Raw genomic sequence first — 23,130 nt, 5'->3', positions numbered from 1 at the left:
AGATTGCTTTGTTGTGAGCTTCGAAAGTCAGGTTTTCTGAAATGTTTGATCGCAGTTCTCCGAATACGTCTCAATCTAGAGCCATAGTTCTTTATCTGGAAAATAAATGTATATAGGCTGTCGGTCAAAGGGAAAACAATACTTTATACATTGGAATTATGATCTGGTGATGGTATGCCACATACACTTGAATGAGTTTATACCAGCTCGGATTGATTTCTTTTGTTGGGACATTCTTCGAGAGATCATCCAGTATAGATTTCTGCTCCTTCTGAAAACTTGATGGGGTATTCATCATCCGGTTCTAGCTCACAGGTAGTCTTTCAGCACTCTTATTTCCCAAGATTATGGGTTCATATATAAAAGGAGTGTCGCCATTTGACGTTTTACGAATTACACTCTTTCGAATTTTGTGAATAACGCTGATGTATTTACGGGTCATCGTAGTTACTGTAAAGAAAACAGAAATTTAAGCTTAATTAAGAAAAGAAAAATAAATCAATCATGCGAATTGTTCCCGAATGTAACTACTAAAAAAGTAATTTTCTGCGACCACAATGATAAGATGATAACGAACCTGGCACTGTCAAAAAAGGGGTAAGAGAAGTAGCTCTGAGGTGATAGTCAACCACTTTCAGAAGAGGAAATACGATAGCAATACACTGGAAAGGGTAGGGAGAAAGGTTGGTATGAAATTGTGTCTTCTGGAAAAAATGTTGATAAAAGATGGCGACGAAATGCTGAAGTTCTCGACCAATTGGGAAAATCCTGAGAAGGAGATGTAACTCATGGATCGATTGAGAAAATTCCTAGAGATCAGATGATGGACCATCTAACAAAAAGTGTGCTGATGTGAGAAAAGCAACTGTAGTATTCAACCTTGTGCTTGGTTCATAAGCATTACTTGCGTAGTTGTCTGATGTTTTCCAAACTATTTTTCGCATGGAGAAGATTGATCATATTTATTATACAAGTATTTTTTTTACAGATCTGAGATGAACGAGAAGAATTAGTGAGAAGGATTGATTATGTATTTGCAGGTACTAGTTTCCTGCGAGAATTATGCCGCTTGATCGGTTTCCCCATCCTGAGCCGTCTTTGTTCGGCAGTGATGCGATTGAAAAAACTTTTAACCTGTAAAATATATTAGTTAACAAAATGAAAATAAATCTCTCTTACCTGATAAAGCGAAATATTTGTTCTCTCACTAATTCTTCTCTTCGAATGCCTATCCGGAGGGTTCATCGCCAGTCGTCTCGCCTCGTTCTCTAGAATCATCGACGCTTCGTTCTGAAAATGGAGTAAAATATGATTGAAATGTCATGCGACACGGTGAATGAACCGTTATTCGCTGCCTGTATTTGGTACCTGGTTTAGGTCCCTTCTTATGACCTCCTTTAGTTACTGTACTAGCCTGAAATAAAAGTGTGTTGACTTGATTAGAAAAAGTGGATTTGTTACCAGTTCTTGAAAAGTTGGAAGCTTTTGTTTCCGTTTTGGTGCCCGCGGAGGCTTCAGTGGTGGCAAAGCGATGGACGGTGCAGGTGGAACTGGGTCTGTTGTTGATGGTGTCGGAACATGTGGATAGTTTTGATGAGGATCAATTGGTGGATGAATAACTGTTGGAGGGAATGGAGAGAAGAGAGTTGGAATCGGACTCGTGTATCCCAGATATGGATCAAAACTTGGGTGTGGTGGCATCGTCCATGATGGATGAATACGTGACGGTGACGGGATCATTGGACTGGTAATCAGGTCTGGTCTACTGGAGATCTCTGGTAACATTGAGGTCAGAGGGAGTGGATGAGGTTCTTCTTGAGTTCCTGAGTCAACTGAATGTCTCCTTTCAGCTGTTGACTGTTGTTGTTTGATGTGATCAGATGACTCCATAATTTGACAGCATGACGCCACGAATACTTTCGAGAAGTTCTCGAGATGAGGACTAAATATCCAACTTTTCATGTAAGTTTCAAAGTCTTGATGATCTGATACAGGTGGGGCCAATTCCGGATGTTGTTTCAGAATCGAACACCAGACACTTGTTACGTAAATAGATAGGACCAACTGGTCTGCTTCGGCGTGGTTAGCAAGTCCGACTTGTTCCTGAAAAATGATTTCTTTAGTACAGTGTTATTTGAAAATAGATCAACTTACAAAACACACTTGTAGAACATTAGCTAAACTCTTGTAACATCTCATCGCATCTTTTCTGTCAAATTTTATTCTTGCCCAGTTAACGCTTGTGATCATTGGAGAAATTGCGAGATACACTTCATGATAATGCATTCCTCTCTGTAATTAAAAATCGGTGTAAGATTACAATTCTAACTCACCACGTCTGAGTTTGGAATTTTGTCCAAAAGAATATCTAAAAAGGATTCTTCTCTCTGAAAAATCTATATTCTCACTTATTTTTCAAGATTAATCACTTACGAAACGTTGAGGTTGTTCTACCCGTCCATTGATAAAACTAGTGACTATTCTTGCGATAATTTCCTGAAACATGGTACAATTGGTTTGCTTATTTGGAAGGAATACTTACAGTAGGAGGAATTTTGTCATGTTTTGGTTCCGATATGGTTTCGATGAAAGTAACTAATGTAGATGATATAAAAAGAAGTAAACTTCTGAATTTCATAGCAGTGGCTACGTGTCCATGTCTAATTCTACTCCATATGTCCAGTCTTTGCTGTGGTATAGGAGTTGGTCTTCTGAAAAAAAATGGTTTTAAGACATGGTTAATTATGGATCCTGGAAAACACTTACGTTTCTCGTTTCGGTGTTTGGGGCTTGTCATCTTCTGCTTTGGGAATATTTGTAGGGGAAGAAGTACTTTCTTGAACTTCCATTCTTTTGATTGTATTGATTTTAATACCCGGATTTTGAAAATCTAAAAACGATTTTTTTTTGAAATGTAACGTAATAAGTAAATAGGAGATGATTAATCTATCTCTCAAACAAACCGGAATTCAAAGTTCGTTTCTAAAGAGATACGAACTCAATTGAAAAGAAAACAATCACATGTCAAATTCAAAAAAAAGAAACCGAGAATCGAAAGTGGCATACTGCAATGGTTTTTCAAACTCGGAAGGCGAAACTGATAACAGTACACACTCTTTTTCTTTCTCTCTAACTGAATAATGATGGTCACTGATAAGGTAAAAAAGGGAATGATAGTAATAGATTCATTTTATTTCGGAACTCACAATAAAACGGTTTTTATTTCATTTCTTTTCCAATAATCGTATTCAAACAAAAGAAGAAAGAGAGCAAGCGAATTACACGAAAAACCTATGATGGTACAGTACTAAAAAGAGCGACCGACTACAGTTCTAAAACATCAAGAAAGCAAGAAAGGAAGATCATTAAAACGGGGGTGTACACATTCGGAGAAATGGATATGTGTCCAGTGAACACAGTTTGAAAAGCGGAAAAAGTTATATACGCGAAAAAGCAGGAAAAGTAGATGGAGAAGTAAAAATTATTATTATGGCTGTTGGAGATGGATGGATATATCATTTTCTGGAGGAGCTAGCACGCTTGCGGTTTTGATATTCATCATGCCAACGGCGATCCTCAAAGTAGGCGAAGATCTGAAATGATCGAGGTCATATGGACTTTCAGATTATTGAATATATTACTTGTTCTCCACTTTCAATGTAAAGATCAGCGGCAAGAAGTTCGCATTCATTACGACTAGGTTTACGATGACCCAACTGCCAAAGAACTTCTAGTTTAGCAGTGTCTTCTTTCTGAAATTAGAACACATATTATATTGAAAATCTATGAATAAAATTTACCGATAAAATTTCTCTCTGGAAGAGCGCATCATCCTCGTCCCCACTATCCTCATCATTCCCATTCTGCTTCATTTCTCTCAGTTTTCTCCAGACTTGAGTGGTCTCCAATGCCAAGGTTTCCTCGTCTCTGAGACCGCTGTAAATAAGAAGTTTTGAAAGTTCTTCCATGTGAATTAGACTGACCGATACTTATTGTATGTACGTCTACGACGTTTATCGAAGAACCCGTAGACTTGGTGCGGAGCCAAACTCGGGCATCTTCTTGAGAGAAGCATGCATTCCGACGCCGTGACGTGGCGATTACCAGAGTTCCAGTAGCGGCAAAGCATCTGACGCTCTGCTGGCTGAAAATTAACAGCTGCTTATCAAGAGACGGCGAGAGAAGTTCATTACCGTCAGCTGGAATGGTTGTGGAAGAGGCGCAGGCATCTTTGGATAATAAAACGATTTGAACGCCTCTCGGTAGGTCCAGAAGAGTGCCGAGTAGTAGGCGTGCTCGTCGAGCAAGTGACTCTCCACGGGGAAAATCAATTTTAAGTCGATGTTCTGAAAAATATATGAGAGTTTGTAAATGGAAATACCAACAAAAAACCCACGATTTCATGCATTGCCATAAATCTTGCCATTGCTGCGAAAGTGATTGATTGCTCGTGAGCCACGTGTGGTGGGTTAATGGTCTGAAACCCATAAAAAGTTAAAAATAAGAGAAGAAAACAACTAACCCCGAGTGGAGGAATTTGAGAATGAAGATGTTCCGAGTAGCGAAGTGATGACTTGACATCGAATGGATATGGCGCACCGTCAACTGTGAAATTTTCATGATCCTGAAAGTACTGGAATAAGCCATTATCTATTTTAGGAATACACGTACATGAAGTCTCTTCAAGACATTCTTTACGAAGTTAGATGTCACATCATCAACTGGGCAAATCTCCACTCCGTTTATGACCACTTTGGACATGAAACTCAATGGATTAGCACTTGGAGAGCAGAGTCTATCCAAAGCAATTCCTTCGGCAACTATTGAATCTACTCCAGTTTTGTTAAGATTGTTGAGGACGGCAGTCATAGAATTGAAGAAGACTGGAGTATCAGTGAAAGAGTGAGTTTCTTGCTCATCTGGATCAGAAGTGTCCATTGGGGACGGCGACGATTGTTCGGCTGATGAGCAAGATGGCTGAGAAGAAACGGGCGGAGCGGAGCTGCTGCATGCAGAGCTGTAACAGTCTGAATCTTATCTTATAATTCACACATACGTTGATCAAAGACTTCTTCTGATATTCCATGATCTCTGGTCATTTTCAAAAGACCTGAGTGTTCGCCTTTTCTCTTGTCAGGGCGTGTAAAATATGATATCTGCTGATACCGATATTCGTCTTCGAAACCGATCGTTTGTCGCTGATTATTACAGGTTTTAAGGTATGTAATCGAAACTTTTACTTCCCCTCCAGCAGAAACTTTCTATTTTTCATCTCTCTCTGTTTTCTCTTTTTTCGAACAAAATGTATCTGTTTTCTTCCGCTTGAAATTGAATGGTACAGATTCATGTGAACTTTTCTTATTGTTGGTTATCAGTTCTGTTTTCTATTCAACTGTCCTATTCTCTTATTTTCCCGAAAAACACAATTTAAAATCAAATAAAAGCGGACAACAGTTTGATTTATAGAACAGTTCGAGTCGTCTGTATCTATGTGTCATATGATTTTTAATTCTCTTTCTTGATTTGTCCGTCTCCCCTTTTTCTTGACGAACCGAGTGATAAGAAGAGAATGATGACGCTCGTTTTGCTAATTTAAACTTCGTGGAATACAAAACAGTTCAAAAAACCACGTACCTCATTGTGTTGTTGTCTTGGATACACTTGAGTGCAACAACTTTTTGCAGCAGTTCCGAAGCAGTGGTACACTCTTTGTGATGACTTGCGAACAGTAGATTCTTCTGAAATGCCAAAGGTCAGATTAGCTAAGAGATCAGAGATTCTCTGCTTACACAGAATTCTACAAGATTCGGGTCAGCGTCGGGAAGAAGTGTTGGAAAAACGATAGGTACCATAGGAGTTTAGAAGCTGGAAGAAGGGAAATAATATTCGAAAGAAAAGAGAAGAAAGTTCAGTTCGAATAGGAACAACAACACATGAATACACACCGAAAACCGATGCATTTATGGACGTATCAATATAAAGACAATCGGAAAACGCAAAAAAAGAAAAAAAGAAAAATGATAGATATTGTGGGTGGAAGAAGAGACATTGTTGTAACAATGGAGAGGTGATAAGGGTGATAAGCACGATGATGAGAAGAAGATGGAGAACCGCCGAACCCGCGGAAAAGATCACCGGAGTAGTGAAGAGAGTTCGTTGTGATTGATGACTGTGTACCTTCACTTTGTGTGGTGTCTATTCTAATCACATTCTTTTTGACACCCCTTTGACCACACTGTTGAGTGTGTTTGAGTGTAGGTAAAATAAATGGTAACGCATAGTTTAAGAAATAGTGTTCGCACTTTTGAGACAAATAGATATGATTTTATATAGATAGAATAAAAATAAAAGGATATACCCTTGACATCTTCAGGTTCTTGATAGTTTGGCATTTTACAAAAGTATCTTCGTCTTCTGTTTAGTCTTTACTCACAACCACTTCTTCTTCTTCTTCAGTCTTACTGTAACTATCCGCCAAATGTACCAAAATTCAAAGACCGGGAAGATTCATCGGGGAACACAAGAAAAATAGATATGTACGGAAGCGAACTACCAGGGATTTTCAAAACTTTCAGATGTTTACAACACTTCGACCGGTGATAGTAAACATATAATGAAAAATAGGGAAACATGATGCTATTTCCGAATTAGATCATGATAAGAATTCGCAACAACGTAGGTGGAAATACTAAATTGAGAACTGGGAAAAGGAATAACATGTGGAGAAAACTAGTAAAAGAGATGTTCAGGAATTCAGGGAAAATACTCGATATTCTGAGTTCATTCACTAGGGTCTAAAGTTCAGAACTCTCGGAATAGACACCTCCGGAATCTGTATCCAGTAGCATTCCCAGTTGTGAGGTATTCCTGTACTAAAATAAAAGTGATCTCCATCTCCGTACTCGTTTTTTTCTTCACTCTCTTCAAAGTTTCTATGCTACATATTAAAACTTTCTTCCGATTATTACACTAAACTATTGCATTGTTAACATCATGAATCTTCTCTAAACTTTACAGTTTGCAGAAAATTGCTTATCTTGCGAACAGCGTCGAACTTTAAACTAGGGTATTCGTTCTGACAATGCAGGTCAACTCTCATCTCGTCTAGATGTCGAAAACGTCCAAAACCTGCAATAACATGTATGAAAGCACACCACCAGCAGCAGCAACCAATGAAAACTAAAAGGAGAGAAAAAGAGCAGTTCGTCCTCCGGTCTTGTCACATTCTCAATACATTCACTTATGTTTTGTACATGTTTCTCTCGCCGTCCGCTCCACGGAATTGTTATCAAAAACGAAAGGAAAACGTTGGTCGCAAAGAAACATCACACACGCACACAGGCATACAACACTCAGAGACGTGGTGATACATGTTTCTTGTTTCTTTTCTTTTCCGTTTCTCTTTGCCGGCCAAAGCATCATCATCATCAGAGGAAGAAGAAAAAACAGTTGGGACAAGTGGGAAGAGGACGGATAGAGGAGGGACGGCGGCCGATGGAATTCAGATTCAGAGAAGAGATTGTGACAATGATGATGGTCGCAGAACGAGAAAAAAGAAGAGAGTGAGAAAAAGAATGACACGGGATATGAATTGATGCTAGGGCGACAATTGAGAACTTTGAGCTCAAACGGTCGATACATTCAAACATTGGAATGGATGGAGTCCCGAAGAAAAAAAAGAGAAAAGAGAAGAAGAACGAGTTGAGTGTAAAAAATGAAGACAGAGCAAAGGTGACTAAGCACAATAATTATTTTGTGAACTAAAGAGTTGATAAATGTGATTATGATGCATACTGTTTACCATCTATGAACTTTCAATATTTGCGAAATCGTCTATTCAAAAGGTCAAAACATCTCGATGGTGAGTATTGTCAAACTCTCAGAACTATTCAACTCATCGTTTTTGAAGAACGATGAATATTTGAGATTTGGAAACCCTATCCGTTGTTATTTGAGCAGTACCTCCACTACTATACCTAACTTCGAAAGTCTAGCATGGACATGACAGAAGGAGACAAAAAGTGGAATGAGACAGAAACTGACCCCCAAAAAGTTTGTCGAACAGATGTTGCGACGGAATAAGAAGCACATGTTCTTGGTAGAACTTCAGTTTTTCTTTGTGTCAAAGACATGTTCATGTTTGAACAGATGTTGAATAAATTCATGCAGTTTTTTGAGTAACTGATTATTGGGAATGTTAAGTTTCTATTTGGAAATGAGTCTATCGAATAATTCGAATAACAACACTCATTTTGCCAACACCACTGATATCCTTCGAATGATAGTCATAAAAGGCACCCAAAAAGATGCAAAATGTTCTCACAGAAATGACTTTTTGGAATAGGTCCATTCCGTTACTACCCGTAAATAACATTCTACGAACAGAGATACTAAAATTAACTTTTATCAAACTTGGCATTGCACTTATTACGCGTATATATCACGTCTTCTGTGAAGGGGAAATGAAAATGTTCTCTCTCCAAAGAATACTCTCGTCAGAAAATGGGCGGAGCAGACTCTTCTAAAACAAGAATCACCTATTTTCTATCTCTCGCTCTCTTGTTGCTTAACAACATATTTTGAGTTCTATGTCTAATTTTACTTGTTCGAAATACTCCATTTCACTCGTAATAATTGTAATCAAAACATCAGAGCCAGTGGGGAGACAACACAAATGAAAAATAAGAAAGAGAGACATTCTAGAAAATTCTTGAAATCAGAAGACAACGAATATTTTATATTTTCCGAATCGTGTTAAGACATGATAATGTATTTCCGGTGAAAAATAGGAAAAGAGAAGGGGAAAAAAGAAAAAGATATAGAACTAAATCTCGAGAAATGCTGCATCATTTTTTATTGGTTTGGAGGTGTATACACATCATACATTTCGTTTCTTAGGTTTTTGTTTTCGGAAAAAGAATGCGAGGATTATGACGCGGAACTAAATACATTTCGAGGATTAAGGTACATTCATTCACAAATGGATTTGGTTTGGCAATGCGAATAAATGTCAGAAAATGAGGAGAAATCCGAAAATAGAGATATCTAGTATGGAGTTCAAAGCTTAACAGGAAATTGGGCGGAGTGCACGTTTTCTATTTCGAAGGGAAAACAAGAGTAGATCAGAAGGAATTCATCTTTTTCGGATTTCACAAAGTAATCCAGGATTTCAGAAGTTTGGAACTGATCGGGGTCGAATCAGAAGGTATCCTGCAGGACATCTGACTGGAAAAGCAAGTTCAAATGATTCAAAATAGATGCTAGATCATCAACTGACTTCAATATGTTCTCTCACTGATCAAAAATATTTCCCATTAAAAAGAAACAAAAAAACATCAGGAGGGAAAAGGGGACAGCAGGTGGTGTGAAATGAGGAACAAAGAAAAACAACAAAAAAACGTTTTTCACCTTGAGCCGCTTCTACTCTTTCTCTCAGACCTACTACACTCCCGTTTTTAAAAACATAAGACATATGAGTTCTTGTTTTGATTGCAACCGGGAGAGAGACAATCAGAGATGGAAGAGAGAGTTTTTTGAGAGTACAGCCTCCTTCACGACACAAAGTATTCAAGGATTATGTGGTTAGATGTCGACGTGTTTGTGGTTTGAAAAAGAATAAGAGGGGAAAATATATTGGTGTGGAGAGCACATTGAATGTCAAGTTTCGAGTCAAAGAGACACACTTTCTTCTATGCAGATTATCTATTTCAGGAGGTTGGCGTCAAGATTAATGATAATATGTTTGAACAGATTTGGTTTTTCTTCACTTTTCCAGATTAGAGGAGAGAACATACGTATCGCCTGCACAAATATAGATCAATGCGCAATGGCTTTTAAAGTGAATAGTTGAAGAGTAGATACATATGTACTTTACAAAAGCAAGTGCCATATTTTATTCTTGGAGTATCAAAGAGCCGTACAATTGTGTTTGCAGACTGGAAATGAAAGATCGAATAAGACAGTGTTGCAAAACTAAATGAATCTAATATTCTTCATCTCAAAGACATACGGAAGAACATTTTGAGACCAAATAACACATATTTATTCCCAAAAAAAGAAGCCGAATATCTTTTGATTCAGAATGGGAAACAAAGGCCTTCGAACAAATTATCATTGTACTCGCGAAACTTCTCTGGGTTCACAGGGGTTTCGTGCTCAGCTGATTTCGCTGATTTCCTTGCTTCTGTCTTTTTCAAACGTTCATCTCTTCTCACTGTATACAAAAGTTTCTTTATCAAAGACTGCTCCAATTCCACTCCTGTTTTTTTGAAAATCCTGTTATTAATCCTGCCAAGTGCTTTTTTTGGAGAACCGTAAAAATCTTCAGGATAATAAATGAATTGAAGGAGAAATTCTTTCACTTCGCCCTGAAATAAATTATGTATATGAAGAATGAATTTATATAAAACTTACAACAACTCGTGGACGTCGTTTCTTCACAAGATGACGTGGCAGTGAAGGATCGATCTTTGCGCACTGAAATAGAGAATTCCATCGTTCATAAGAATGACTCAAATTCACCTTGGCAATAAGAGCTTTCAGTTTGTCATCATCTGAAATTTCGGCACCAGGTTTGAACTGTTGTTCAGGTTCACCACTCACCACCCCGCTCTGGAACAACAAAGATCTTTCACGATCTTTCTTTTATTGTTGAAAACTTACGGTAGACAACGAAATGGTTTTGGAGATCTCAAGAATCTGGTCCTTTGGTTCAATCCCGGGGTTTCCCGGGAGTTTTGAGTCAGAAAGACTCTCAACAGGCTCCTTGGCAGTTGAACTCATATACAATGATCAAACGATTTGTTCGATAAACATTATCAAGGAAGAGAGGAGAAAATATGGAATGGGCCTATTTCATTTGCATTTTAAACCTCATAAAATATGTGTTTTGGTTCCTATTATAATATTTTATCGCATGGTTACTGTAAAAATGTTTCCTATTCTAACTTCTTAAAAAATATATAATTTATCTGATTTAACACACTTTGGTTCCGAATTATCTCATCAACCGTTTTTCTCAATGGTGCATTGTTTTCCTATGTTGTTTGATTCATTCGCTTCCCTTTATTTGAAATCAATAATTATTTGATAGTCGGAATGTTCTTTCCTCTACAGTAGTTTTCATGCGTTCAGATGAAAACAACAATAAAAATATACCATAAATCAGTCACTTGTTATTTATTGAGAATTGAATGTTTTGAAAAACGGGTGCCAATAAAATTAGATGTATCATTAGGTGCATCATTGATGTGGACCTGCGTGCCAAGATGGGTTTGAATTCTGAAAAAAGGAATAAAGTTTCAGAAATCGGATTGAACATCACTTACGCTCGGAATCGTCGATTGATCCAGATGTCCATGAATGCCATAGTAGTTCGTGTTCATGAAATCCTGATAGTGATGCCAGTATACTTCATTGAGCCAACCCTCACCAAATGGACCTTCTTGGGGAGTTCTCGTATTTTCCTCTCGCAAATCTGATTCCTTAGATCCGGTTGATGCACTCCGAGAATCCTTCAAATCAGCTTGCTGGACCAATCTGTCTGGCTTCTCTCTTTTCGGTGGAGGACTCGGTGAATCTTCAGCTATCAGTCTCTCCAGAATCGACATTGGTCTTTTACGCTCTGTAGCACTGCTCTGAGAAGTTGAAACTGTCGTCTCTTTAGCGGGACAAACTTTTCTCCATGACTCCAGACTTGGCAGTTTCATCGGTGTTGATGGTTCAGAGTTTACCGACTCACTGCGTCTTGGACTCGCATGAGATATCGCAGAGTTATAAGAAGAATTCGGCGAAGTCCAGTATCCTGAATCATCTGCAGGTCGATGTTGAGAACGTTGAGGGGTTTCAGGGGTTTCAGAACGGTATTGATACGATAATGAGGTTTCAGAAGACCTTTGAAATTCATGCGGATCTTCGTACCATTTTGGTATATTTGAATCGATCTGATTTTCATTTCCATCTTCGCTGCTATCTTCTTTGGATGGATTTAGTGCATCGAAATAGCTGTTATCCCAGTAACCGGACATCTGAAATAAAACATCTATGAGAAAAACCAAAAAACAGGCAGAAAAAAGAAAACAAATGATGAACTTGTATGAGTAAACTATGAAAGTGAATTTTAACATCTGTCTGCCAGGGAAAGTATCTAAAAAAGAGAGAACAGCTGAATGATCTTTTTTGGGAGATGAATACACTCGTTTCGAACAAAAAGTGAAGAGGAAATAGTGGGTAGACACGACCAGCACCCTCCCTCTTCCTAATTTTCGACCCGCCGTAACACTTCGGAGTGTTAATGTGAAAATGAGAAATGATTTCCTTTTTTGCCGCCAAAAATACTTTTGAAAACGAGCACAATGACGGAAAGTGCAAAGTTCCACAATGAGAAAAGTATGGGATTAAATCGGAATGACATACTGTCGGACTATGGGCTTCATTAACTTCGTAGTTTCAAGAGAAGTACAATGCAGCTCATATTTGAAACTCAGCCCGATTTCGTATAATATTTCTTGGACCCTTCAATACACTAAAGTCTGGTTAGCGTGAATTTCACTATTTGGAACTCTTTCTTTGAGAAAAAAAAAACTATCTTCCTTGTTTCCATATCCAACTCCGTTAAATGCTCTCATGTGTATATTCCTAAAACACTGTCCATACACTCGATCTTTTACTTTCTCTCATCTCCTCACACATCTTTTCCAATCCCCTCTACGCAATCCAGCACCTGAAATTTAGTATGGCTGGTGTCTCTCTCAGTTTCACACTCTCTCGTTATTTTAGTGCTCACTACGCAACTCGGTCCGAATCTGTTCATCACACCCATCCTGTGCTCCTTTTCTTTCTCAACGGATAGATGACATAACCGTAAAACAAGTGTATCTGTAGATTACGTCAATGAGGTCAATTCAGGAGTGAATAGAGTTGAAATATACGGAGAAAATAAGACATAAAGGGATAGAACGGTGTTTGGTCAATACCAGTGGAAAAGAAAACATTCGAAAGTGCGAAAAATTTTGAAAATTCATTAATACGAGAAAAGAGGTGATATTGACAACACATGCTTTTTAGACGGAATAATTTGAAAATAAATGTGAGTGAGGCTCGTGACTAATTGAGGGTTATTAGAGATTTGCTCATTTCGGTTGTCTCCCAAGTGGTTTGAATATCATTTGGCTCAGTCGTCTTTCGATCTTTTTTCCTGAAATAAAGGTTGTGATCGGTGATTTCACGCTGTATCTTACAATTTTCTGAAATGTCTCCGACGGTTACTGAAGTATAGTCTCAGACGTTTCTCTGTTACATTGTACTTGAGTGAGAGTTGTTGTATCTCTTCGGGACTAAACATCGTGTTTTCATCAGGACAAAGAAGCTGGAGCTGAAAGCGAGTTTTAGTCTGGAATCCAGAAAGATTACGGTATCTGTGAATGCTGAAAATGAGCTCTAACCGGCAAGGACATTGTGCTCCCATCTTCGTTTTTCTGAAAGTCTAACATGTTGTGTTCTTGTGTCTTCTGATAATTGAAAATAAGATTCCACGGGATATGAACATAATTTTTATCCGGTGTGAAAGATGCAGGTGGTGGAGGATCGATTCCCTAAATTGAAAGATTTCTCTAATGTCAAAAGCTTGAAAATGACTTACGTCTTTCAAGAGCAGATTGTCAATTTCAATATGTCTAAGTGCACACTGAACCAACGTTTCGATTCCGTCTGGGTACTTTCCATCATCTTTGAAAACATCGGCCAACTTCAAAGCCTCTTTCGGTTTTCCCTCTCTCAACTTCACAGCTATTTCTAATTTCCAGCGAAACATGTCTTTATCAGGCATGTGAGAGCACAACTCTCTGATTCCACCAGTTGAAGTTCGGCCTTCAAGAGTTGCAGAGAGAACCATCGATTGAACAAAGTTGATTTCTCTGAAAATTCTATTGTCTTCTGAAAAAATGGAATAAAAACACTAACTCATTCATGTTTCCGTGATATTTCGAAATCAAAAGCCGATGAATGAACAGATGAGAAAATGAGAGAAGGTTGAGGGCCAAAAGTGAAATTGTGCGCCTATTGGCAGTTCAATACTGTTGTTTCAATGAGAGAAGAGAAGCAGAGATATGTGGTCAATTGGATGAGAAGTTTAGGGTGGTTTGTAAGGAGCTGCCTAGTTGTAAAACAAGATCGCGGGGACCATATCAAAACCACCGATGTGTCAGTAAATAGATGCAATTTGATACTTCCCAGAAGCTAAATCGGATGAACTTATTCAAGAAAAACCGAGGCTTCAGCTTCGCAACTTTGATTGCAAAGCTGAAGGCAGTAAAATTAAAAGCTGGAATTAACTTCTCTCACGATATGTGCGAGGTTGAGTTATTGATTTGGAAGGCGCCTAAACACCCCAAACCGGAACAAAATGATCGACTTCTTGAAAATCTTTAACCGGAGGCTCTTCAAAACGTCTAATATGACCCAAACAAAGCCTAAAAGACAAAGTCTATTTCCGAGTCTAGGTGGTCCTCATAATCGATTCATTCTCTTGAATTTTTTGTTCACAAATTTCCCTCTCCGGATTCAACCAGGATAATTTCATTATCCTTATTACATATTTTCGAAAGTTCACATACACGTGTGACATGCTTCACACCTAATTATTATTGATCCTCTCACATAAACACTTGCGCATCTAATCGTGTCCGTTGCTCGCTTCCTTTGCAGATGTCATGACACAATATCGTTTGTTATTCTGACCCTCCTCTTCTCTCATAATCTCTTCTCGTAAAGATTCGCACCTATTGATGTCCTCATGGGTCAATGTCTTCTGAGGGGCATCAGAAATCAAATGACATATGCATCCAATGTTTGCATTTAGTTGAAACTGTCGGCCGCTCTTTGTTTTTCTGAAATCCACTGACCACCCAACAGTACCCAGTAGCGCATCTGACCTCAATAGTCGGTAATCGAAAAGGAAAGAGTGAGATACTGTATTAAGGAAATAGAACGTCTCAATAGAGAGAAGGATTATAACAAAAAATAGAAGATACTCAGAGAGCATATGATACTGTTTCGAAAACAAGTCGAATGCCAACAAAAATATGGAGAAGAGAGAAAACAAGGAAATAGTATTGAGATGATGGAGGGCAAATGCTGAACATGCAGGGATACTGTAATTAAATGAGTGACTATATGTGAGAAAACGGTCTGAGAACATATTTAAAAACAATACAACTCGTGACCAAATTTTTGGCGTCATCAACTTTCTCTCTTCTTTCGATTCAAACTTGTTGCGTTGCGAGCTCTGATTCTAGTTCTGTAAATATTGATTTCAACAACAGATTTGACAAGAAGCAACTCACGGAGTTGAGTTGGCGAGGTTTTGGAAATAAAGGTGGATGTTCGCAGGATCCTCTTCGTATTTCTCCGAGTACATTTGAACACATCCTTCAGATATGTGTCCATCGTATCTGTCGTAATGACGGGTAAGCTGTTGACGGGTGATTTTATGAAAAATTCCATTAATTGATTTTGTTTATACGTTTTTTCTCACCTTTAACCCTGTCTTCAAGGATTTTGGATCTTTATTATCGCCAGAGGTTTTCGAGTTTTTACCGGAAACTTTAATTTGGGAGCGATCAATTTCCTGGGGACCATTGTTTTGAACTTCCGTTTTGGACACCTCGGATGTCTCGATATTAATCATTTCACATGCACAGCCAACTAAAATCAGAGCGATTTCTTTCTGATCCTGACCGTTGAATTGATGACTTCCTGCTAGTTTAAGGACTTGTAACGGTTTATTTTCCATTATTGCTTCAGCGATTTGAAAGTTCCATTTCAAACTGTTTTCATCAGAAATGTGTTCAATATACGCCTTCTATAGAAAAGATTTTGAACATTTTCAACTTTTACCAAGACCAATTTCTTACCAGTAATGAAGGTTGGAATGTTCCATCAAGAACCAACGACAATACTTCATCTTCGGTAGCTGCTTGTTCGTCGGTTTCTATGATTCTCATTACTGGAAAGAACTTCTAATTTTGAGATGAAAAAAAAAAACAAAGATAAATCGAACGATTTGGTGAAAAGCCATCAAAAGAATTTTAATCAAAGTTTATCTAAATTTACGACATGATTGGGGTTATTACAATGAAATGGATGCGTATATGTCTGTCAGAAAGAAGAAATGGGGGGGGGGGGGGGAGGAGTTTTAAAACCTTGAGAAATTAATCACACTTGTGTATGCACATTTCAAATGAAAGAGATAGGGAACTGGGTTTCGTCTGGAATCTGGATAGTGAGTGGCTGATCGAGAGGGACACGGGTAAGAGGGAATTGATGATAGACGCTGAAGCCACTAGATGGTGGAGTAGGGTACAATTGATATTCCGGATTGTTGAAGCATTCTTGGTAGAAATCGAAGTTCTCGTACTCATAGTAATCTTCTTCGTCCGCTCTTTCATTGTTTATCCTTTTTTTCGCTTGTCTTCTCACTGGTAATTCATCTCTGCACTTTTTGAAACGAGCTTCAATGACATCGAGGGACAATCCAGTTTTTGCTGCGAGCGATTTTAGTTTGAGAGCTTTCTTTGAGTTGCGTCTGGACATGTAGTAGTTCTTCAGGTACTCGCACATGCTTTTCGTCAAGCCGTCTTGGTAAATTGGATCGATTGAAAGAGGAAAGCGACAGTAATCCATGGGATCAAGCTTCTGAAAAAATAAATTGTCATGTTTTCCGTGATTGAATTGATTCGATAACTTACCGTTCCTGTTTTATTCTCTTGAATTTTCCTATAAATGTATTGGAAGAACGAATGATGGACTTGATCGAAATATCCAAAAAAGATGATTCTTTCAGCTTCGTAGTATTGACCATAGACAAAGTAGAGAACAGTTTGGATCTTAGCAAAGAGCTGAACGTAGTTATGCTCAATGACAGTGGAAACTTGGTCTCGCAGATTCTCCTGAAATTCAAGAATAAAAGAAATGAATTAGGCTTAAAACTGAACTTACCAAACTCTGTTTTGCCGAGATCGAATTCTCTTCGATAACGTTCTTGCACAGTTCATCCACAACATTCATGAGCTGAGGGAAATCGACACTGAAATAAAATGTGAGAAATGGGAATAGAGAAAAGTGAACACAATTGGTAGCTTTCAAAATTGGATGTTTGTCTGTTATCTCAAAGTGTAATTTCTGGTTAATTAGCGTACTATTCTAGTTCTATCCAACGATGTTTTTCACAAAATATAAACTTGCACAGAATATGTTGCCGGAAGCAGCGAATTCTCTGGGCTATGTTCCAGCTCTGACACGGTCATTTTTGGTGATTCAAATGAACAGACGGATAAAAGACCTCTTGACTCTGATGGACCGGATGGATTACCTCTGTAACAAATATGTGTATTAAGAGAGTGACGGATGTCAACGGGGGCAGGCCGAAAGAAAAAAGGAGGTGAGAGAAGGATGACCGTGCGGGAACATTATGTGTTTGGTGTGTGCATCTAGGGGGGAAAAGAAGAAGACGAAGAAGGGAGGAGTTATATATTAGAGTAGAAGAGGTTGCGAGAGAATGGTAGGTTGGAAATTCAAATGAGACAGAAAAGAAGAGAAAATGAAGATGTTGTTTTTGTTTTTAAATTCTTCGAAAATCCAAAGTATGACCTTAAAAGTGAGATGACCAACATCCGGAAAGAAATATTTTAAAATGTCAAATGATAAAGAAAAAGGAGAATAAAAAGCATGCAAGTTTTTGAAAACAGCTACGCATATTCTCAAAAGACTTTGCAAATTAGTTTTGTTATGAGTACATGTCCTTGGAAAAAACACTTTCAAACTTCTCTTCCCAATCAAGTGATCAAATTCAAAAACCGGAAGTAATTGTGAACGAGTTAATTTTGAATTTACGAGTTAATTTCATAGCTCAAAGTTATCTGTTTCGTTGATCTAGAGAAGAAATGAACGTTGATACTTGGTGTATCACTTGAGAAATACAACATTGAATCATTTCTCACGCTTTTCTCTGTGCAAAAATGAAACAAAAGTTTTGATGTTAGCAAAAATCAATGGATTTTCAGTCGGATATCATCTCGAAAAAGGATATGATTCAGTCACTGAAAATTGAAAACAACACTCTTGAATAACAGAACATATGGTATCACTGAATCTGAATCACGATCGAATTTTTGTTGTGAACGAAAGGAATGACACAAACGAAAACGACACATTGCCTCTTCCAAAAAGAAAATATTGTTTCTTTCTCTTCCTCAAAATTTCTTTCTCTTGTTTATGGGACAGTGCCAAGCACGGTGGCAACGAATAATGGAGCGGTTGACTATCAAAACAGAAAATCTTCTCTTTCTGATTAAAGAAAATGTATTTCTTGAACATTTTAAAATGAGTTATTTGATCCCAACAAATAAATGTTGCAATGAATGCAAAAAAAGTATTAGCTCTCATGAAAATCCAATTTCCTATTATTCCCATAATGTGGTGTGAAACTTGCATTTCAAAATACTCGGAGAATTGGTCAAAAAAGGGAAAGTAAGATTTTTGATTGAAAAGTTAAAAATAGTGTTTTTCTCGGAAATTCAGAGAAAACAGAATATGTAGGAGGGATAAATACTTTACTACAACTGCTATAATGACCCGTTTTCTCAAAGTCCAATGAGATCTATGAGATATGATCGCCACTTTCAGAAAGATTTATGTTAGGTGAATGGGACAAAGGTGTTCTCTAAACTAATAGAGCAATCGGAAGAATACTCGTGGGAGTCTAATTTCCATTGGAAGGATGTATTCTTCTCCTGTCTGGTTATTAGTTCATCAGACAACTTTTGTTTTGATGGAAACTCTCATATGATTATGGCCACGAGAGAGTTTTTTTTTGAATTAAAATACTTCTGATTCTGGATTTTTCCGAATACAAAAAGAGGTTTAGATATGGGAAAATAGTCAAAAGAAGGTAATGAAATTTCGATTTATTTCATAAGCTCATCAGAATCATTTGGGTGTTTCAGACTTTTAGATTCTTACACACTCTGATGAACTCGTGTTTGGATTTCGTTCTTAAATTTAATCAAGCGCTCAAGATTACATATTTGCGTTCTGCAGAACTCGGTGAGGTTCTTCACTTGATACCTGACTTCAAGCGGAACTTTGTTCCTTTGTTCAACGTGTAAAATTTAACATCTTATAGAAGACGCAATTAGAATTCTGATAGAGATTAAGATACATGCCTGCTTTCAGAAGAGATTAAAGCATATCAGAATAGTTATAACCTTGAAATCATACGCTTAGAGTTACACTGTCTGGATTTGAAGGTTGAACGAGAACGTCAGATGTCACTGTCTGGAATCTGTACACTAAAAACATACATATTTTGAGGTTGTTTATTGGTGTTTGATCAATAAGCAATCTATGAAATATTAGAAATTCAACTTCGAGTTCTCCTACAATTGAGGGACTTTTTCATGGGTGACAATCAAAGATGAAGAATGAAGGAAATTAGAACATGGGGAAAGTACCCATAATGATTTTTCTTTTTCAAATTAAGAGTAGAAAAGAGAGAACGGGAATGACCTTTGAGCAACGAAAGACAAACAAAGGTATGGAAAAATGTACTTTTAACGATTCGAAGGTAATGTGTTTTTCCGTGGGAGAAAATTTATACTGTTGAGAACGAAAAAGGGACCGAGCATCGAAAACTCTCAACTCGGAGGTAGGGATGTTTGAGCTACTTTTCAAATATATCTTCGAGTTCCAATCAACGGAGTAAGTGCCTGACCTGAAAGCTAACTATTTGAAAATTTTCTGATAATGGAGATTTTTCTTCAGAAAACGAAACAACTCTGTTTGAGAGCTCCGTTGTTGTTTTTGTAGGAAACAAATGAAAAATCACGAAAAGACCTGAAACACTCGTACAACAGTTGACCAGTTTCTTTAAAAAGGGTCATTGAAAAAAAACTACGTACTTTGTTCTGGAATTACTGGCTTCCCAGTATACAACTTTCCTCTCATGGATTATGAAAAATGTTTCAAATGTGATCTGTACTTCCCATTATCCCTATTCTTCCCCTGTTTTGGGATGTTGAAGAACACTTTATTCGAATGCATTTTTCTGAGAACAAGTGTATTTGTGTCTCATTCATTCTGACTGCGGAATGGTTTTTGGAATTTCATTCATTACGGTCAGGACGTATTCCTTCACTTTTCTTTCTCGATATACATACTTTTCACAAGTTTTACAGATTGACAGGTTTGCTTTTTGGTTGCCGGAGAAATTCCACGCCTAATATCAATTAATCAATCAATCATTCATTTCCTCACTCAATTCATCAGAAAATGAAAAACGCCACTTTCATTTTCAGGACACCCAAAAAACTACTTATCACGTAAGCAGACTTCAGAAACACCTGCAGAGAACGTTGTCGGGTACAACTTTATTTACTGATCAGTTTATATTTTCCTCCGTTCCGAGAGTTCCCTGTGTTCTATTCATTAATATTTCTATCTTACATTATTTGTATTTTTGAGTTCAAACAATCAGTTGTAATTCTCATTTCTTTTTGAATTGGTCATGCTAAGTAAAGGCGGAGCTATTTAAATCGTGGGAACAATGGTGATGGATCATGAAAACAAGCATGTTGTCACGGAAGTACGTTTGAAATCAAAAGATTGAGTAATGTATGAATCAGAATTTAATAGTCTAAAACAAAACAAATGAGACAAATTAGCAAGATGAGTCAGATAAAAGCTTCAAGAAAAGTTAAACTGACTCCTCATAAATGAAAATCATCTTCAAGATTAAGGAAATTTATGGATATTTCATTCCGGCAGAACAAGAAATCGGGGATAATAGTTTCTCAAAATTTTGAACCACACAGCGGAAAACGTTTCGTTTCCATTCACAATCCTCTTTCAGAATAGTTCGTATTTACCGGAACAGTTCGCATCGATTGTTACAGTAACAGTTGTACCAATTCATTTCACATTTAAAATTCTGATTCTCAGAAAGCTGAACTTCTGTAACTTAGAAATGATCAGAAGTTCAAATAAATAATGACTCTATGATTTGGATATACTCCTCATAAAACTTTTAAACAACCTGTTATTGGAGGCAAAAAAAGTTTTTACATGAAATTGCATGTATAAATCTCTGTATTATTACATTTCAATACTTATTCTTTCCCTTTTCAGATCAGAGTTGTTTGATCAACACGCTAAACGAGCTGAAGAATATCAATGTTGCTGTTCATATTTATCCCTTTCATTATGACCAAATACTATCCGGAGTATCTTGAAGAGGTGATACTTTTTTCAATTTCCTGTCAATCAATCTCTTGATTTCCGTTCTGCAACAAAAAGTAGAGAGAAAGATGTTGAACATTTGGGTGTGGGAACATAGACCAAAGCCATGACCAAGACTCAGTATCCAATTTTGATCTGAGAAAAAAAGAGAGTATTTCTTATGACTTTTGCCCATTTTTTTCACATCACTACACTTGCATTGTCCTAGAGTCACACATCCTTTTTTTGACTTTCGTTGCAGCTAAAAAAAAGTTTTGAAAAAACAGTGCTTCCTATTTTCAATATAAATTTAAATGTTTCAGATGGAAGAACTTCAAGATCCGTCAATCAGAACATGTGCATATCAAGATCGTACTGTAGTCACTCAGACTATTATGTACATTCTTCAATTGGCTTATGCCCTTCCAATCTCCATTTTGTATTTGTTTGTGATTCTGAAAATTCTGAAGGCCCACAAATCGGAACAAATGTTCTCGGATGCATATTTTAAGATATATGTGCTCGATGGAGTTGTGGTATATTTGTGGAATTCATAACACTAACCATCGTGTTGATTTCAGAGTCTGATTGTGGTGGTTCTGGATTTCGGTCTGACTCGTCCTCTTATCTATGTCAATCCATTATGCTACGTCTTCTGGAATTGGTTTCCAAAGCCAACGTATATTCTCACACCATATCTTTTTGGGTTTAACTACTTTCAATTTGCAAAGATATTCTCAATCTCATTGCTATCTGCAAACAGATTCACATGTGTTGCATATCCGATCTGGCACAAATTGGTTGGTTCCGTTTTCAGATATGTTATGTATAACTATTTTGAACTAATTTCAGTTTTGGAAGAAGCACACAAACCACGTCATCATTGTTTCTATGGTTTGTCCTGTCCTTTTCACGTGGCAACTTGCTATCTCCCCAACGCGACTCGACATTTATGTTGGTGAAGCGCTACTCGGTTATGAAAAAGTAGTGCCATTTGTAAGTTGGAAACTTATAGAAACTATCACTGTAGTACAGTACACTTCCAGGTTCGAACAACACTATTCAAGCTTGTTGTCAGCTTTGCGGCCTTTCTTTTCATTCTTCTCACCAATATAAAGACATATCGACTCACGAAAAAATTCAAAAACAAATTGAAAAACTTGGAGCGTTCATTAACATTATCAACCGTTGTCATCAGTGCGGTTTTTATAATTTATATTATTATTCAGGTAGGATTCTCAAAAATAATTAAAACTTTAATCATTTTTCCTATTGTCGCAACAAAAAAGTTCCGACATTTTTTCCCCCTCGGTGTTTGCAGACTCAAGCCAAAATTTGATAATTTTGGCTTGAGTCTGCAAACACCGAGGGGGAAAAAATGTCGGAACTTTTTTATTTCGATAATATTTCAGGCGATTCTTCTAATATTCTCGACATCTTTTCTTGTTGAGAACCTTGCTTTTGGTAGTATCTTGAAGAAAATAGAGTTCATTTGCAATGATTTTTATCTAATGAGGTGAGAAAAATGCGCAAATTACTCTAAAAATCAGATGACTCTCTCCTTGACGTCTATCCAACTCATCTGATGTTTCAAAAGTGTTAATGAGATCATAATGATCATTTTTCAGCTCTCCCATCGTCCTTCTCATCATGAACAAACGTCTTCGTTCTTCATTATTCAAAATCTCTCCAGAAGTTCCACAGAATACTTCAAATACTCGGCAATCATCCAAAAATGGAGATACTGTCAAGATCATTGTGAAGTCACCATCAGCTAAAACTCTAACAATGTGGTAAACCTATGCTCCTTGTTATTTTATTCATCAGTGTTTGTGTGTAGTATTACCTCTAAATAAAATT

The 23,130-nt window shown here is 37.3% G+C and overlaps 7 protein-coding genes across 7 annotated transcripts; 1 reads left to right on the top strand and 6 right to left on the bottom strand.

Annotated features, from left to right (window-relative positions):
• Nucleotides 1–1,026: 1,026 nt before the first annotated feature.
• GCK72_018534 (uncharacterized protein) lies at nucleotides 1,027–2,849 on the bottom strand (the record flags this gene model as incomplete). Its single annotated transcript, XM_053732605.1, has 8 exons — nucleotides 1,027–1,134; nucleotides 1,180–1,290; nucleotides 1,343–1,414; nucleotides 1,462–2,103; nucleotides 2,155–2,292; nucleotides 2,434–2,496; nucleotides 2,543–2,711; nucleotides 2,767–2,849. 8 exons carry the CDS (start codon nucleotides 2,847–2,849, stop codon nucleotides 1,027–1,029), a joined length of 1,386 nt encoding a protein of 461 aa, XP_053581518.1.
• Nucleotides 2,850–3,515: 666 nt separating this feature from the next.
• On the bottom strand, nucleotides 3,516–5,852 carry GCK72_018533 (uncharacterized protein; the record flags this gene model as incomplete). The annotated part of the gene is made up of 10 exons (XM_003114074.2): nucleotides 3,516–3,593; nucleotides 3,642–3,752; nucleotides 3,801–3,936; nucleotides 3,984–4,144; nucleotides 4,194–4,346; nucleotides 4,397–4,477; nucleotides 4,523–4,624; nucleotides 4,672–5,017; nucleotides 5,635–5,738; nucleotides 5,790–5,852. The coding sequence occupies 10 exons, from the start codon at nucleotides 5,850–5,852 to the stop codon at nucleotides 3,516–3,518; spliced, it is 1,335 nt and encodes a 444-aa protein (XP_003114122.2).
• Nucleotides 5,853–10,076: 4,224 nt separating this feature from the next.
• On the bottom strand, nucleotides 10,077–10,782 carry GCK72_018532 (uncharacterized protein; the record flags this gene model as incomplete). The annotated part of the gene is made up of 4 exons (XM_053732604.1): nucleotides 10,077–10,367; nucleotides 10,414–10,476; nucleotides 10,522–10,611; nucleotides 10,663–10,782. The coding sequence occupies 4 exons, from the start codon at nucleotides 10,780–10,782 to the stop codon at nucleotides 10,077–10,079; spliced, it is 564 nt and encodes a 187-aa protein (XP_053581517.1).
• Nucleotides 10,783–11,241: 459 nt separating this feature from the next.
• GCK72_018531 (uncharacterized protein) lies at nucleotides 11,242–13,891 on the bottom strand (the record flags this gene model as incomplete). The annotated part of the gene is made up of 5 exons (XM_053732603.1): nucleotides 11,242–11,280; nucleotides 11,328–12,026; nucleotides 13,298–13,390; nucleotides 13,443–13,592; nucleotides 13,640–13,891. The coding sequence occupies 5 exons, from the start codon at nucleotides 13,889–13,891 to the stop codon at nucleotides 11,242–11,244; spliced, it is 1,233 nt and encodes a 410-aa protein (XP_053581516.1).
• A 1,346-nt stretch (nucleotides 13,892–15,237) lies between these two features.
• Nucleotides 15,238–16,001, bottom strand: GCK72_018530 (uncharacterized protein; the record flags this gene model as incomplete). Its single annotated transcript, XM_053732602.1, has 4 exons — nucleotides 15,238–15,295; nucleotides 15,342–15,449; nucleotides 15,540–15,859; nucleotides 15,912–16,001. 4 exons carry the CDS (start codon nucleotides 15,999–16,001, stop codon nucleotides 15,238–15,240), a joined length of 576 nt encoding a protein of 191 aa, XP_053581515.1.
• A 232-nt stretch (nucleotides 16,002–16,233) lies between these two features.
• On the bottom strand, nucleotides 16,234–17,064 carry GCK72_018529 (uncharacterized protein; the record flags this gene model as incomplete). Its single annotated transcript, XM_003114313.2, has 3 exons — nucleotides 16,234–16,692; nucleotides 16,746–16,946; nucleotides 16,996–17,064. The coding sequence occupies 3 exons, from the start codon at nucleotides 17,062–17,064 to the stop codon at nucleotides 16,234–16,236; spliced, it is 729 nt and encodes a 242-aa protein (XP_003114361.2).
• Nucleotides 17,065–21,255: 4,191 nt separating this feature from the next.
• Nucleotides 21,256–23,067, top strand: GCK72_018528 (uncharacterized protein; the record flags this gene model as incomplete). The annotated part of the gene is made up of 6 exons (XM_053732601.1): nucleotides 21,256–21,288; nucleotides 21,594–21,806; nucleotides 21,852–22,070; nucleotides 22,123–22,266; nucleotides 22,683–22,786; nucleotides 22,899–23,067. The coding sequence occupies 6 exons, from the start codon at nucleotides 21,256–21,258 to the stop codon at nucleotides 23,065–23,067; spliced, it is 882 nt and encodes a 293-aa protein (XP_053581514.1).
• Nucleotides 23,068–23,130: the final 63 nt, after the last annotated feature.

The sequence above is a fragment of the Caenorhabditis remanei genome, chromosome V (genome assembly GCF_010183535.1).
Source record: "Caenorhabditis remanei strain PX506 chromosome V, whole genome shotgun sequence".
In the NCBI taxonomy this organism is placed as follows: domain Eukaryota; kingdom Metazoa; phylum Nematoda; class Chromadorea; order Rhabditida; family Rhabditidae; genus Caenorhabditis; species Caenorhabditis remanei.
Note: the sequence above shows the minus strand (reverse complement) of the source record. Positions and strands in the feature narration are given on the sequence as shown.